This window comes from Haliaeetus albicilla, chromosome 5 (genome assembly GCF_947461875.1).
Source record: "Haliaeetus albicilla chromosome 5, bHalAlb1.1, whole genome shotgun sequence".
Taxonomy (NCBI): domain Eukaryota; kingdom Metazoa; phylum Chordata; class Aves; order Accipitriformes; family Accipitridae; genus Haliaeetus; species Haliaeetus albicilla.
Window position 1 is genome coordinate 26,528,753 of NC_091487.1, and position 13,816 is coordinate 26,542,568.

At 53.7% G+C, this 13,816-nt stretch overlaps 1 protein-coding gene across 1 annotated transcript; it reads left to right on the plus strand.

Annotated features, from left to right (window-relative positions):
• The first annotated feature begins 78 nt into the window (after positions 1-78).
• PROX2 (prospero homeobox 2) lies at positions 79-9,521 on the plus strand. The gene is made up of 6 exons (XM_069783866.1): positions 79-536; positions 622-1,892; positions 4,166-5,794; positions 6,341-6,448; positions 6,918-7,112; positions 7,205-9,521. Exons 3-6 carry the CDS (start codon positions 4,229-4,231, stop codon positions 7,388-7,390), a joined length of 2,055 nt encoding a protein of 684 aa, XP_069639967.1. The 5' UTR covers positions 79-536; positions 622-1,892; positions 4,166-4,228; the 3' UTR covers positions 7,391-9,521.
• The last annotated feature ends 4,295 nt before the right edge of the window (positions 9,522-13,816 follow it).

A 13,816-nucleotide genomic window follows, 5' to 3' on the forward strand; every position in this document is an offset into this window, starting at 1 on the left:
GAGGGGCGGCACTATGGTGGGCGGGGGGGGGGGTTGGCTGTGGAGCAGGGACAGGCGTGGGGACGGGGCTGCGGGCAGGGACGGGCTGTGGTGCCTCAGGAGGGTCCTGTGGAACCGTAGCTAAGATGTCTTCCACAGCCCCGTGCGGGGCCGGGTGGCAGGCAGACGGTTGGGTTATGCCTTGTGTCCCGGTGGTCAGTACCTTTGCACAGCCCTGCCTGTCCACAAGCTGTGCTGCCCCCAGCACAAGCGGGCACAGGGGCTTCCACATTACGAGTTATGTTACCTACGGTTCCTGGTGCGTACGCGGACCTGCGTATTGCCACAGGGTGCTGTTCTGTGACGCTTTTCATTGAACCCACTCCGGATTGCTGCAGGGCAGCTGTACCAGTGGTCTTCCTGCTCACCTTGACAAAGCATGGGGTCGGGCTTCAGTAGGATGATATGGCTGCAGGCGTCCGCCAGTGGGATGTTGCATGGTTAGAAATGGGCAAGGCGGTCATCTCACCGTGGCAAACAGGCAAATGAGTCCACAAGTAAGCCCTGTTCCTCAGATGTGGTCTGTATGTTGAAAACATTTGAGGATACCCCAGCCAGCTGCTTTTTGCTGCCTGCTTCCAGGTGGGGAACCATGGGTGGAAGAAAACGCAAGGAACCCATTTGCAGAATCTGAGAATTAGCTTGGGATAGTCATCAAAGGCTGTCTGGCAGCCAGGCTTCTCTCAAGGAGCCAAGTCCAGGTTATAGGCATGCCCTTAATTTAGCCATTGCTTGCTTAATAATATATGAATGGTAAACTGCAACCTCCAAAATAGTCTCCTAATATAAATTCGCAATGAACGTCCTTGGGATCATTTTCAAAGAAAAGAGGTAGAATAAAAATCAACAGGGGATGGTCTCTGAGGCTTTGAGGCTGTGCTGCCTGCTTTAATAAAAGGTAGCTGAGCCAGAAAGGCTCTCTGCCAGGGATTTCTCCGCGATCTGTCTGTCGAGGGCTAATATCCTTGAACATGACCACCTGATGTCAACTGCTTTTAACCACGGCCTCCTGCCGCCCAAATGAATACACCAAACATCACCATGTTCAGTAAGCATGTGGCATCAAAGCAGACGAAGCCCCGAGAGTGGCACGTGTGGCTAGCCTTTGTCCACCCACCCCACAGCTCCTGCACAAAATGTCTCACAACCACGTGTGCTCCTGGGGCAGGTAGGTTTGTCCTGGAGCTGGGGTCAAAGTGTGCTCAGCTGACAGCGGTGCTGGCTCTGCCCGCTGCAGCAGTGTCTCTAAAGCACCCTGCGTTAAGCAAGGGACTCAGTGTTGCTGCTTTTCCTGTGTTGCTGCATTTCCTGGCCACGTCCTACACTGCAGACCTTCAGGCCAGCCGAAATGCCTCTGTGTCCCCATGGCGGGGGATGTTGGAAATGCCTGGGCACTTTCTGTGGGAGCTGGGCAGCACCTGGAGCTCCGGGTCGGCTCCCTCCTTCCCTGCAGCACTGCCTCTAGCCCAGTGTATTTGCATCATCTCACCAACGGTTCACCACCCTGGGTCCTAGATGGGGTTTCCAGGCCAAACTGGAGGGGGAAACTGCTCATCTGGCCCTCTGCCCTCCTGGGCACCAGCCCTTGCCTGTCCGACCCCAGGGGCTATGAGCCTGGGAGACGGCTGAGCAGCAGGGAAGGTGGCTGGACCCCACGCTGGACCTGACCTCCTGGACATCCATCTGCATATTCAGATGTCGTTCCCAGCCGGTTGGCTGCCTCCGGCCTCCCCACTCCCTCTTTAAAGGACCTGAGCGCAGCGGGAGGACGTGCCGGCACTGCCTCTGCGGCATCCAGTGGCCCCCGGACGCCTGCCCTCAGGCACTGCGCTCCCTGCGCCCCTGGAGCCAAGGTGAGTGGGGCAGAGAGGTGCCAGTGGCTTGGGCTGGGGACTGCTTGCTGAAGACAGAGGGGTGCAGTGGCTGGGGAAGGCTCTGGGGGGATTTGCAGTGCTGGAGGGGCAGGAGGCTGCTCCGTGTACGGCTCTCCTACGGAGGAGCACCTGGGGAGCCCACATGGGGTGGCTCCCATTTTGGAGAGGACACGCTTGCCTTCTCTTCTGAGCATCTTCGCTTTGTTCCTCGGTCTTTTTCTTCAGGTAAGAGGAGCCTCAGCTGCTTTTTGGTGTTTTGGAAGGTGATACCGGTGAGGGCTGGTAGTAAGAGTAGGAACCGAAGCATGCATCTGCTAACTCAGCGGGGAAAGGGCTGCATCAGCAGGAGCATTTTGCTTGGGGCAGCACCTCCCAGCCCTGCGGTGCTGGGGAGGCTGCAGGGGGGAGCTGAGGCCACCCACGGCAGGCTGCCATGCCCTGGGACCACGGGCTCTGCTCCCACTTTCCAAATCTCCAGCAGAAGGATGGTGGTGCTGGAAGCCTTAGGCAAGTGGAGGGGTTCTTGCCAGCTCTGAGTCGATCTGCTTATGAAGGTTGTATCACCCCATGTTTCTGGGGCTGGGAAGCCTCAGCATAGGGGACAGTGCTGTTGAACACAGAGGAGGTGAGAAATTGTGACCAAGTGCCAAAAGAAGGTGTTTCTGTGACAAACCGAGTGAGGTATCAGGACCGACTGTCTTGTGCCCATGCCATGCGGAAAGGCTTAAGGGTGGATGAAATTTATGACTGCATTGCGTTTGCTGTGTGGCTTTGTTGGAAGCGACTGGCAGGCTAAGAGGCAGCCGCAGGTGACGGTGAAGCTTGTTATACAAGGGCGAGGGGTGTTGCTGAGAGCTGCCGGCACCCCAGCCTCGCGTTGGCCATGGGTAAACTGAGCAGTTTGAATGCCCCCATGACAGACTGTTAGCAAAACAAAACCCTAATGGTCAGGAGGGGTGGGGAGACAATATGGGAGAGCAACAAGTGGTGTTGGACAACCCAGAAAATACTTTTGTCAAGACTAGAGCTCTGCAAAAGGTAGAGCTCTCCCAGATACCTGCTTGGAATACAGGGCTGTTCGAAGAAAGGCAACCTGCTAAAAAACAGTGAGAAAAAAAACATTTTCTACACTGCTTATTAGCTTGGGGGACTTGCTGTGGAGCAGTCACAGGGACAGGAGACTGACAGTATTGAAAATGATCAGATACTTCTGGGTATAGCAAAAGAATCTCGCGCACTTTAAAGGTGTCTGGAAAAGACATAAACTGTCCTACTTCAGGGATGCAAAGCTACTGCTAATGAATGTGGATGAGGAAGAAGCACTCCACAGGGATGGTTCCTCTAATTGCCTAGGATAGGAGCTTTTGTACCTTCTTTTGCAAAGCTGTCCGAGTGAGCGAACAAGTGGAGGGGGCAGATCCCTGCCTGGAGTCAGCATGACAATTTTAAGCCCAGGGCTGCTGGCTCAGTAGTTTTTCTCTTCCCTGGTAATCCCCATCCCTTTTATTCAGTGTTTTGCCAAATGCTTAGGAGCCCCGTACTGTTAGCCTGAACAACCCGGTGTGTCCCGCTCGCAGCAGGTCACGTCACACTTTCACCCTCGCTGTGCCCCTTTCCACCAGCCTGTTTGTGCCGCCCTGGCCCCACAGCACTGCCGCCCATCACCGTGCCCTTGGGGCTGTGGTGGCAGGTGCTGGGTGCCAGCAGAAGCACGCAGCGGCCATGTCCTGGCCTAGCCGCTATGTGCTGTGAATGTCTTCACCAGGGATGTAGCTGTCATCCCCATGCTCTGTGAGCACCTGGGAGCACCCAAAACCACCTTTGCCCAGGCGTGGGTGGCAGAGGGCTCCATCTGTTGCTCACCACCCTTGTACGTGAGTCCACGGAGCCCAGAGGGGAGTTTCCCCAAATGCCTCTGGTGCGGGCGCAGCTGGTGGTGTGAGAAGTCCGTGCTGCCGGGCGCATCCAGGGCCCAAACCGTGTGAAATGTACTCTGGGCACTGTGAAAGCCTGGCTGGTAGGTGGGAGCTGTGACAGTGTCCAGGGCATTGCTGCTGTCATGCAACACCCGACGGCCTGCTCATGGGTTTTGCAGCGCCTGGAGGTTTCTGCCTGGGTCATTCCCTGGTCAAATAGATTTTGCAGGGGAGCAGGGATGCCCTGGAAATCTGGGAGGAAAAATCTCTGGCCATGTGCATGGAGAGCTGTTGTATGAAGTTCCCGCCCACTGATGTTTCTTGCTCTTTCTCCAGCTCCACACCACTAGCAGGCTGAAACATCAAACACCTGGGAAGCCGGCCAATCTGTCACTGGAAATGATCCCCAATCAGCTGAGGGTCAGCTCTCCAGTGTCTAGGCAGGAACAAGAGACGCTGGATGGCAGGACTGGCTCTGAGCAGGACAGAGACCGTGTCACTTCAGGGCACAGCCAGGAGCTAAAGTTGGAGCCCTGTTTCCAGACTGACTCTCTCTTGCCTTCCCCCAGTGTGTCCCTGATATCACAGCTCCTCAGCCACCCAATGGCTGGCAGGAGCCTGGATCCCACCATCATTTTCCCTTCCTCTCAGGCAGTGGCCCTGCCTCAGGACTACAAGTGTGGTGCATCTCCTGGAGAAGGAGCGCAAACTGTGGCTTTCCCCAGGACCCGTGCCCCGGCTCCTGTGCCCTGTGCTGCTGGCAGGGATCAGCTCTCTGACCAGCACCTACAGGACCAGCTCTCCAGGCAGCACCTACGAGCCAAACGGGCCAGGGTGGAGAGCATCATCCAAGGCATGAGCCTCCTACCAACCCCTCAGGCATTTGGCACCAGCCTGGAGGCAGCTTTTGGGCATGAGAGGGAGAGGGGCGGTGAGATGCCCCGGGAGAGTAAGAGGAAGCCGAGGGTTCCCCAGCAGGCCACAGGAGCAGCCGGGCAAGTGGCCCCCATGGCAGGCAGCCCTCAGCATGAGGGCTGCCAGGAGCTGAAGGAGCAGCTCTGCTTTTTAGAGCAGCAACTGAGGCGCCTTCAGGAGAAGTTCTCCCAGGTCTGCGACTCTGGGGACACTGCCCAAACCCAGGAAAGTGCTGAGAAAGTGCATCCACTGCCTGAAAAGCCTGGAGACGGACCAGACGAGGGCAGCGCCACTGCCACCAGCGACGCACGCAAAGCACCTCTCTGGAAGAGTGTCCTGGAGGTGCGTGGTCTGGAGGAGGAGGAGGACAGCGGCGACACAGGTGGCCTGCCCTCAGCAGCGAGGGTCCTCTCGCAGGCGCTGAAGCACGAGCTGGCCGGGGTGACGTCGCAGGTGGTGGACTCTGTCCTGAAGACTGTCTGGCCGAAGGCAGCCAACCACCTTCTGCAGCAGCACCGCAGCCTCCCAGTGCCAGGGCCTGGTGTGAGGAGAGAGTATTTTGCTGCTGGGAAATGCAGAAAGCCACTTGCTAAGCCATCTCCCAGGAATGCACCAGGCTCCCTGGGCTCACCTCAGGCTGAGGCCCTGTCAGGAGCTTTGGGGAAGAGCCTGGGCTCTCATGCTGGCTCCTTCGGTTCAAAGGGGGTCAGAAAACCCTCTCAGGTACCCAGCATGGGTTATTCGCTGGTCTCGGCTGCCCCAGTCCAGGACAGCCAGCTGCTGAGCCAGCTGCTGGGCTACGGCCAGCACAGCCTCTGGGGCAGTAGCTCTCGTGGGAGCCCCTCTGCTCTGGAGAGGGGTCCTCTGGAGCCCCTCGACTTGCACTGGGGAACTGTCAAACTGAGGTCATCGGTCGTGAGACAGCAGCAGCAGCATCCCCTGCCCCTGAGCCCTGCTGACATGGAGAGCCTGGCGCGGCTGCCGGCTGGCAGGGATGGCTGCGGGGAGCTGCAGGCTGCGATGGATGGTGTGCCCTTCGCCTCCACCCATGTATCCTTTGAGGGTAGCTGGAGAGGTCCCTGGGCTCAGCTGGAGCTAGAGAGGTCCCTGGGCTTGGACATGCTCCCCTTATCCTCCAAAGCCACAGGTCGGCACAGCCCCTGCTGGTCTCCCCAGGGCCATGGTCCCTGCTGCTCCACAGGGGGCTAAAAAGGGGTGGGCAGGAAAGGGGTCCTGAGTCATGGAAGGGCACTGCTGCTCCTCAGGGTTGGTTAGATGCTGTAGCATAGCTGGGGGTAGGAGTCAGGAGCTCCCAAGCCTGCTCTTAGGCCATCCCGGTGGTCCCGTCATCCTATGCCAGGAACAGGTGTCTCATGGAAATCCCCATTCCCACCATCCTGGGAAGTGCCATGGGGAGCAGCAGCCTCCCTGGGGATGCCAAAGGGAAAAGTCAGTGGCTGCCCAGCCAGGGATGAACCCCCTCCACCCTGCTGCCAGGCCATGGGGAGGGGTTATTTTGGGCACCAGGGCCAGTGCTCAGGGATATGCCGAGCCAGTTGGGCTGCTGTGTGCAGGCTTTCCTTGACCCCAAGGCAGATGCAGGAGGCGCTGACCCCCGGCCACCTGAAGAAGGCCAAGCTGATGTTTTTCTTCACCCGCTACCCTAGCTCCACTCTGCTGAAGACCTACTTCCTTGACGTGCAGGTAAAACAGCAGCACCAAATGCTGGTGCCAGGCAGGGCTCCCACGCATTGTGGGACCCAGCCCACCTCGCTGGGGAACTGCAGGGAAAAGGATGCTCTTGTGTCCCCCCACCTCGCTGGCAGGAGAGGGGGGATGGCACCCACTTCAGCACGGGCTGCCCTGGAGCGGGTGCTCAAGGCCATGGCAGACCTGGGCTGCCAGGTCTTTGCTTTGTGCAGTCGAGGTATTGGGATTAAAGCTCAACACGAGTGTGCCTCCCCACTGCAGGGTGGCTGGGATCTGACTCTCAGCGGGGAGAGGCACTGCGGAAACCCCCATGTCATGGTCCTGGATGGTGCTTTTGCACCCCTGGGGTAGGGATGGGTTTGGGGCCAGGCTAGCGATGCTTGGCTGGGCTTGTGGGGGTTCATGGGCAAGTAGGCTCCAAGCTGGTGTAATGCCTATCCTCTGGCTCTCCCTGCCCTGGCAGTTCAGCCGCTGCATCACCTCCCAGCTCATCAAGTGGTTCAGCAACTTCCGCGAGTTTTACTACATCCAGGTGGAGAAGTTTGCCCGGCAGGCCCTGGTGGAGGGCGTTGTGGATGCTGGCACCCTCCGGGTCTCCCGGGACTCAGAGCTTTTCCGTGCCCTCAACATGCACTATAACAAGGGGAACGACTTTGAGGTGAGGAGGGGGGAGCCAGGGAACAGGGGCGGCAGGGCGAGAGGGAGCCAGGGACGTGGTGGTGCCATGGGCTGATGCCTGTCTCGCCACAGGTGCCAGGGCGGTTCCTGGAGGTGGCCAGCCTGACGCTCCGGGAGTTCTTCAGTGCCATCAGGGCGGGCAAGGATGCTGACCCCTCCTGGAAGAAACCCATTTACAAAATCATTTCCAAACTGGACAGCAACATCCCTGAAGGGTTCAAAGCTGCTGCCTGCTCCCAGGAACTGCTCCGCAGCTGACACTGTGAAAGCAGCCCTGGGTCCTGTGTGCAGCCACCATGTGCTAAGCACCTCACCGGCACTCTGTACAGCATCCGTTATTCTGAGTATTTTCTCTCTGGCCTGTAAGACAGTTCCTTGGATGAGGTCTGTCACTTGCCTCAGGTGCTGGGATTTTATGCTGTGTGGTTTTTTTTCCCCTGCTCAAAGCTGGTGGGGTCCTATCAGAGACCCTTGGAGGCGAGGGATAGAGCCATGAGGTTGGAGCCTGGGAAATCGCCCTGCCCCAATTATCCCTGTGACCCTGGCTGAGCTGCCTTCCTTCTCTTCCCCAGAGGGCCACAGATCAGGGCAAACAGCCTTTCTGTTTATAAAGCAGGCAGAGGTTCTAGCAGCGGGCAAAGTTTTCTTGGCACAGCAGACCAGTGGATGTGCCTGGTCCAACAGCATCCCTCAGTTTCTGTCCAGATACAACACACTGGTGTCCAAAGAAAACAGCTGGTGAATTCCAGCATTTCAAGCACCCCACGGGGATAGCTGACCCTGTCTGGGAGATGTAAAACCAGTGTTTGTTGCAGCCAGCATGAACAACACTCCCCCCTGCCTCCCCTGTGCTGTTGGCAAGAGCCCCCCACGCAGCTGTGCACTGTGGCGAAGCAGGTGACTGTGCGCTGGTGGAAGCAGCCCAGGAGCAACTGCTCACCAGCAGTGCTACCCATAATGCTGGAGGAGAGCAGAGTGCACAGGTAGCACCGCTCGGCCCCTCAACCAGCCCCCATCAGCCCATCACCTGGGAGGAGAGTGCCATGTTAAACACCCACCCGCATCCCCTTACATCATGCTTCCACTGGCAAAACTGCCTCAAACATCTCGTCTCCGCAACCTGCCCATGGTGAAAGAGGAGCACATTATTTGGGACCTGTCAGTCCCTGTGGGTTTTAACATAAGCTGGTGAGGAGCTGGGCCCTGAGGTCTGCAGCCCCATTGCTGTAGGGATGTAAAACCCAAGGAGGTTTCTTTTCCCTGTGACCAGGATTCAGTGGCCACTTTTCCACCCGATGGCGAGTGGCAAAGCGTTTTGTGTTAAGGGCTCTCATCCTGGCAGAGGCAGCGGTGGGGAGGGGAAGACTGTGAGAAGAAGGGACGTCCTGGGAGAGGCATGGCAGGAGGGCTGTGGGAGGGTGGTGATGCATAACTATGGATGAGCAATGACATCCCCATGCAAAATGCTTAGCGAGAAGAGGATTGGGAGGAGGTCAAGATGTTGGATGTGCTGCAAGGTGCCAGCTGGGTCCTAGAGTACAGCAAGCAACACAGGAGAGGAAAATCACAGCTCTAGCATCAGAGGAGCACACAGGGTGATCCGCAGGCAGTGCGTCTGCAGGGGTAAGGAAGCATGTGGTAAAGTCAGGGTAGGATGGGGTCTCTGAAATAGGGGCAGTTTTACAGTGGTTCCCGCATTGCAAGTGCAGCTAGCCAGATTTCCTGCTTCTGTTTGTATATTCATTTCTTGAGGTTTGTATATTTTACAACCCCAACACCAAATTTAGTCAATCCATTTTTAAATAAATGCATAGTTTAAGTTACCCCTTTACGTCCCTAGAGACCTTTGATAACTTCTGCTCTAAAGCATTACCCTGAGAATTTCTTGCCTTTTGTCGGGAAAAGAATAACACTGCAGCAAAAAGGGCTTACTCCTCATGGTGGCATCCCTGCGGGGCTGAGCAGCCCCCACTAACCAACATGCTCCTTTAAACCTGCACCATCACCCCAATGCCTTGGGGTCAGTCTGCTCCAAAGTGCAACTTGTCAGGAGGATCAGGAAGCAGGGGGCTGGATGCAGATGGGAACACATCCCAAAGCTTACAGGTGCTGGACCCAAATGTGCAGCATCTGAGAAGCACTGCTGGTGGCACCGTGAAGGACAGGACAGTGGTGTTCCTGCAGGCAGTAACTACCTCAGAGCTTAAATAATGGTCTGGCTTAGGGAAAGGGTTAGAAAATTCTTTTGGCCATAGCTAAACAATTAGGGGACATAAGATACAAGCTTACTGAAGACATCCTGCTGGAACAAAGCCCTTGTACACAGAGTCCCTGGGACAGCAGTTTCTTGCTTCCTCTGCTAACATGCAAGTTCGCGGGAGTCAGCAAAGCAGCAGGTGGGGGCTGAGGGCAAGGCAATGCCCCAAATCACAGAGTCACACAGTGGCTGAGGTCGGAAAGGGCCTCTGGAGATCATCTTGTCCAACCCCCCTGCTCAAGCAGGGCCACTGAGAGCCGGTTGCCCAGGACCATGTCCAGAAGGTGTTTGAGTATCAGGAAGTTTGAGTTTGATCAGGGAGACTCCACAACCTGATCATTAATGAAGATGTTGAACAGGATTGGACCCAGTATTTGGAGCAATATTGTTTGCTCCAGTGTTTGTCATATAACTGCAAGGAAGCAGGAACTACAGAGCTGTGTTTTACACTGGCTTTTGTGAAACATAGACCAACACGACCACAACAAACAGCATCTCAGGTCAGTTATCTTTTGCCTGTGATGAGGCCTCGCCACTTGTATCCTTAGCTTGAATTCTTCCCAGACAGATTTTCCATCCAACAGAAATAGGAAAAAATAAAGCAGGGCTAAAGAGACTCTGCAAAGGACATAAGACCACAGGGCACTTCTCTGGCTGGCATCTTCCCTAGCAGCTTTTCAACCCCCTGTCCACCTTCAGCCAAGTATGACAGAGAGCACAGAGGTGTCAGGGATGCAGAGGGAGCATTTACCCACCTTTTGCTCACTCCACGATCCCTCTGCAAGCAGAGTTCCTGTCTGGGGAGCCTGGGGGTGCAGCTGCCTCCTCCGGGGGTGCTGGTCTTCCTGGAGTCAGGGAAGTTGCACCCAGGCAGGCACAGGTCTGCTGCACAATGCTCAAGTGGCGTGAGCTGAATCACAGCCCCATGCTCTTGTGAGAGCCTTGGAAAGCAGTAGCCGGCTGGCAGAGAAAGAAGGGGGGACTCATACTGCCTTCCCTCCATCTAGGTCATATGAGCATCGATACGGAGAAGGCAGCACATCTACTGGGATGTGGGGAGAGCGGGGGTTACTCTAGGGGCAATGGAGCCTAAAGCATAAGGGAAATAGGGTGTGAACTCTTAAGAAATTAGGGTTTCACTGGTGGTGCTGTGCAGGGTATGGTGTGAAACTTCATTTACATTCTAGTGCTGCCCAAGATACAGCAGCTAGTTTTCAAAGACTAACGGGTGCCTATCACAGGGAGATTTCTACTGACAAAGTGTGTCTGCTTGGAGGGCTGGGGGGAGAAGGGAGAGCTGCTGCCCACACAGTGACTACAGTCGTGACCCTCAGGCTTGGGTGAGCTCTTGCTTCACCATTTCCCACTGATTACCCGACGAAGCAACAGGGGCAATGCACTCACCTACTGCTGACACAGTTTCACCTAAACAAAAAAAAAAAAAAAAAAACCCTTTCCTTCCCTCTATCTAAATTTCTGCGGCATATGCAAAAAGCCCACAGCCACCCATAACTGTCTCCTCCAGGAACAATTCCTCGGGGCTATCCTTTTACATTTCTAATTGCATTCATAACCCATCCACAGCAGCGCACCCAGCCCACACAGCTAAACAGCAGCAAAGACAGCAAAGCACTAAAAGTCGCTGTTTCCTGCCTCCAGGCTGCTGGTGTGTTGTAGCAGCCGAAAGAGGGAGATGTGACCACACTGAGGCCCGAGAACCCCTATGTACTCATCTACGTTGTTACCATAAAAGCCCTTATTACTCGTGTACAGCTAATTAGGGCTTGAAGAAGTTCCTAGTGAATGTTCAACCCATGTACCAAAATAGCTTGGGGGGAAACTCTAATTAAGCAATAAAACATCTCTGGTTTTACTTTACTCCTGCTAATGACTTGGACCTGTCTGCAGCGACTGAACCAGCCCTAGAGGTTCCCAGCTCAAGCAGATGTTCTTGAAAGGGACCATCCCTCAAATACACATCTCAGATGTGTATTTGGCATCAGGGCAGCTCTCTCCAGGTAAGCATCCCCTGGTAAGCCAGTGGCCTGTGCTCATGAAATCTCAGCAACATTTGCTGTCCCATTATACGCCTTAGAAAGACAGATTAATCCAGGTTACAGTACAAATACCACATTTGAGAGATCTGGCATCACTTTTCAGCTAGAGAAGACAACCCCTTCCTCCGCCTCTGGTGCGCAGAGCTGCTGACCCAGCGCTGCTCCTGGGGAAGGTGAAGCGATGCACGGAGAGACAGTGGAGATCAATCTCAAGGATAAAACACCCTGTGGGGTCCCCTAGGACAGACTGGTATCTCTAGCTGGTAGCAAAAGCTTTTTCTTTTTGTACACCATGAAATACAATGTTAGCGTGAGCCAGGGACCAGGGCATGGGAACTGGGGCTGTGCCAGGTGCCAGCTTCACAGCAGCAGCTAGTTGAGCTGTTCTCCCTTGACTTACGCAACGAAAAGCCCTGTTTTGATGAGACAGGGGCAATGGAGCCACAGAGACTGGGCTGCACTCTCCCTTCTGGGGTGCCCCAGCTCACCAACCTGCCTGCAGCAGCTCAGGTGCAAGCACTAAAAGTTGGATGCAGAGATGAGCAAGGTGGAGAAGGGAGATGTCTCACTGGGAGCTCTGCCCAGACAGGGCAGCACGGGAGGCACCACGACAGGGAGGCCATCGTGTAGCCCAGGGGCTTTCAAGGGAGATACTTACTCCGAGCAAGGGTGCACAAAGGAGTGAGAGGATAGTCAGCCTTTGCTGGAAGCAGAGTGCAGACTCACCTCTACCACCCAAACCCAGCAGGTTGGCTGGGGGTAATGCTCATCTCAGAGGGGAGGCAGGCTGCCAGAGAACAAGCACACATATCCCTACATAAATATCAAACTAGTAAATCCATTTTTAAAGGCGGGCCTGATCTAGAATGCTTGAGAATGGCTATTCAAGTAAAGCCAGTGAAAGCTGTGCCGTGGATCTCGAGGAAAAGCAGGCTTAGGTCAACGCTTAACATGTATGAGGATAGAGTCCATATTTATGTACTAATTCTTTCTCAGCTAACTGCACAGGCTGCTGCGTGGCAGGTGACATCCCATGTCATTAAGTCCCATGTCATGATCGACTTTTTCTTTTTTTTTGGTAACATACAAACATTACAAAGACCTAACATTTGAGAAATTTCCTGTTTTCTCCTTTTGAGATGACTTTGACCATATTTACAGTAAGCAATTGCACCTACAGTCAGCCTCTGCAGTATTTCTATAGGCTTCCCAAATTTAGTAATTTGTTTTTTAGCACTAGGCTTTTGCTTAAAAGTTCATAGGGTAATTTTTGTTTTGTGTATTAGGGTCAAACACCATTCTTGGTTTTGCTATTCCAAAAAAACAGGCTCTATAGACATTTCCTGTGGCTATTTCCCATTACCTACTAAGCAACTCTTAATGACACAGCATTAAGTCCAAGTGGCATGAGTCAAATGTGGCAGCTTCCCTGCTGGTGTTTATTGCTCAGGCTTTTATTGTTTTCTCACTAGTTGTTCTACTAGATTAACAAGGATCGTTGGTAAAAGTACCAGCCTGTACCCAGCAGGATCAATCTTTTTGTCCCACCGCAATCATGGAAAATAAGCAGCTAAAAGCAATTGGGTGAAGTGAAAAGCTGGGAATATGAAAAATACCAGATAGAGGAAAAAACCTGAAACTTCAAGGAAAATATTTACTGGATTTCCGAAAGCATGTATCCATAGCTTTACACAAAGAACAGAAAATATTAAAAAATACTTTGTATTATTTTAAAAAACTAAGCAAAATACCTGACAACACATGTATATACATATCTATGCATCTCTATATAAAACCTGTCCTCATTTGGTTCTCAGAGAGTGAGCACAGAATATTCAACAGCTTAAGTAATTCTTTTCCATTTCCAATTTCCAGGTCTGTGAGTAAGAAACAGTAGAAATAAGGGCAACTTTTGAAAACACCATGAATTCCTGCTGAAGGGAAAAGCAAGGCCAGCCCTATGCATCTGTGTCTACTGAGTCCCCATGACTGGCAGTGCAATCTGTGTTCAAATAAAAACAATTACAAAGGCTGTTTTTAAATAAAACACTTCAGGAATAGTAGCTACAGTTACAAAAAGAGAACGCTGTAGAAATGGTATTTTTAAAAGCCACAGTGTTCTCCTCTCTTGAGCAATCATTATAAAGCAGAATATCATCTATTCATGTTTAGAAATGTCCTGGGCTGCAGCTGTGAGCATTATGCCAAGCAGCATCAAAGCCCCATCTTCTTAGCTCTGACAGCTGCTGGCTCAGAAATTTTTCAGTTTGTTGTTTCTTTTGTGGAAGGCTGTGCCCGTAGCATGGCATTTCCAAGCGAGCACAGAACACCAGGGGCTTTTTATTCGGCAGTGGACTCTTCAAATAACCT